Source organism: Dipodomys ordii, unplaced genomic scaffold (assembly GCF_000151885.1).
Source record: "Dipodomys ordii isolate 6190 unplaced genomic scaffold, Dord_2.0 Scaffold156, whole genome shotgun sequence".
Lineage (NCBI taxonomy): Eukaryota > Metazoa > Chordata > Mammalia > Rodentia > Heteromyidae > Dipodomys > Dipodomys ordii.
This window is the reverse complement of record NW_012267372.1, coordinates 576,180-577,983: the sequence shown is the minus strand read 5'-3', so window position 1 is coordinate 577,983 and position 1,804 is coordinate 576,180. Positions and strand designations below refer to the sequence as shown.

General features: G+C 68.5%; 1 protein-coding gene across 1 annotated transcript in view; it reads right to left on the bottom strand.

Annotated features, from left to right (window-relative positions):
• Positions 1–1,583, bottom strand: part of Pnmal2 (paraneoplastic Ma antigen family-like 2) — a 2,287-nt gene extending 704 nt beyond the window's left edge. Inside the window, exon 1 of the mRNA XM_013032579.1 lies at positions 9–1,583. Within this exon, the coding sequence (XP_012888033.1) occupies positions 9–1,583 (1,575 nt within the window). The remainder of the gene's footprint in view (positions 1–8) is intronic.
• Positions 1,584–1,804: the final 221 nt, after the last annotated feature.

Sequence of the window (1,804 nt, the reverse complement as noted above, 5' to 3'; positions counted from 1 at the left end):
CCCCGCGCCTGGCCCTTGGAGCCCGTGCGCGCGCGCTTGGCGCGGGGCTTCTGGGACGCGCGGTCCTCGGGCTCCGACTCGGGGCTGTCGGTGTCCTCCGAGGACTCGGACTCCGTGTCCCCGGACTCCTCCGAGTCCTCGCTGGACTCCGGAGGCTCTCGGGAAGCCAGGAAAGTCAAGACCTCTTCTAGATCGTTCTTGTGGTGACACTTGGCCGCCCCTCCGCAGCGGTTCTCCTCCTCCTCTTTTACAATGTGGACCATGTCCTGCGCTGCCAGAAGCGCCACCAACTCCAGGAGGCCCCCCTGGATTTCTCCCTCCTTGCTCCAGCTCCCGGGGACGCCCAGCGCACCCTTCTTGCCCTTTGGACGATTCTCGGGTTCAGCCAGGGTAGAGATGCATTCTAGAAGGTTCCCATCCTCCTCGGCCTTCCTCAGCACCATGGCGTCCACCTGGCGGCCGGCCTCCTCCACTTTCACGCGCGTCCCCGAGGTGTCGCTGGACATGACCGACAGGACTTGGGGCAGCGCCTCGCCCTCCTGGCGCTTGTCACCCCAGCCCAGCGACTGGATCACGGAGGCGATTTTCAGCATCTCCTCGCGCGCCCAGGGGTCAGTGGGCTCCGTGTAAGCCACGATGGCCACAAACTCCGGGTTGTCCAGCCCTTCCTTTTCTGGGTCCCCATCACCTTGCGACTCGCTGCCCGAATCGTCGCTGTCCAGGGGCTCCCGCACGGCCATCAGGGCCACCAGATCGGGGACCCCGTTCCTGTCTTCTTGGATGTCCAAGCATATGGACTGGGTCCCGGGGAGCTCTTTCTCTAACTCCTCTTTCTTGGCTTTGTCTGTCACGGTGACCAGGGCGAGGAACTCGCGGGGGCCATCGCCCGCGTCCGCGTCCTCCTGGAAGGTCCACTTCTTCAGGAGCTCCTTGGCGGCGGCTTGGAGGGTCTGGTACAGCGCCCGCTGGTCCTCGTCGACCGTCAGGTCTTCGGCCTGCAGCTCCTCGATCACTAGGCCCAGGCTGTCATCCGACGAGTCGTCGGCCTCGCTCCGGGCCGGCCGGCCGCCCCGGCTTCGCTTTTTGCACTTGCCCGTCAACCTGTGGCCTCGGGCCCGGTGCCTGGCGCCCCGACGGCCCCGGGGCGCTTTCTTGGCTGTCTCGTCTTGCGGCTCGGCGGCGCCGGCCGGCCCCGCCTCCGACGCCTGGGGCTCCGGGGCCCCGGGAGCCTGGGCGGGCCTCTCGTCCAGCAGCAGACGCTTCATCTGTTTCAGGACCCGCGCGTTGTCCTGCGATCTGTCCTTCCACAGGACCTGCCACGCGCCGGCCGGGCCCGGGACCTCCCTGGGGATGGCGTCCACGTCGAGGTCTTCCGGGAACTCCACCAGGGCGGCCCTGGCGTCCTCCCGGCTGCCCAGGCTGACGGTGCGCAGCTGGAACTCGCCCAGCGGGAGGAAGGCGGGCCGCAGGGTGGCTTCGATCTCCGCGCGCCCCAGGCCCTCGGGGAGGCCGGTGACCAGCAGGGCCCGGCGCTCGTCCACCTTCAGCGCCCGGCACCAGCTCTGGAAAAGGCTCATCGCCATGCTGCGATCCGGTAGACGCTGACCCTTCCGGGGAGAAGGCAAAGAGCCCAGGACCCCGGGCTGCGCGCACGGCGCGGGGCGGGGGAGTGCAGCAGGATCTGGGGTTCGGGGCTCCCTCACCCCCCTTACACTTTTGCCTGAAGGCTGACAGGACACCCCGCAGGAGGCTTACGTGTGTGCTCGGCCGGTGCCTTCGTTCCTGACCGAGGGGCGCGACCCCC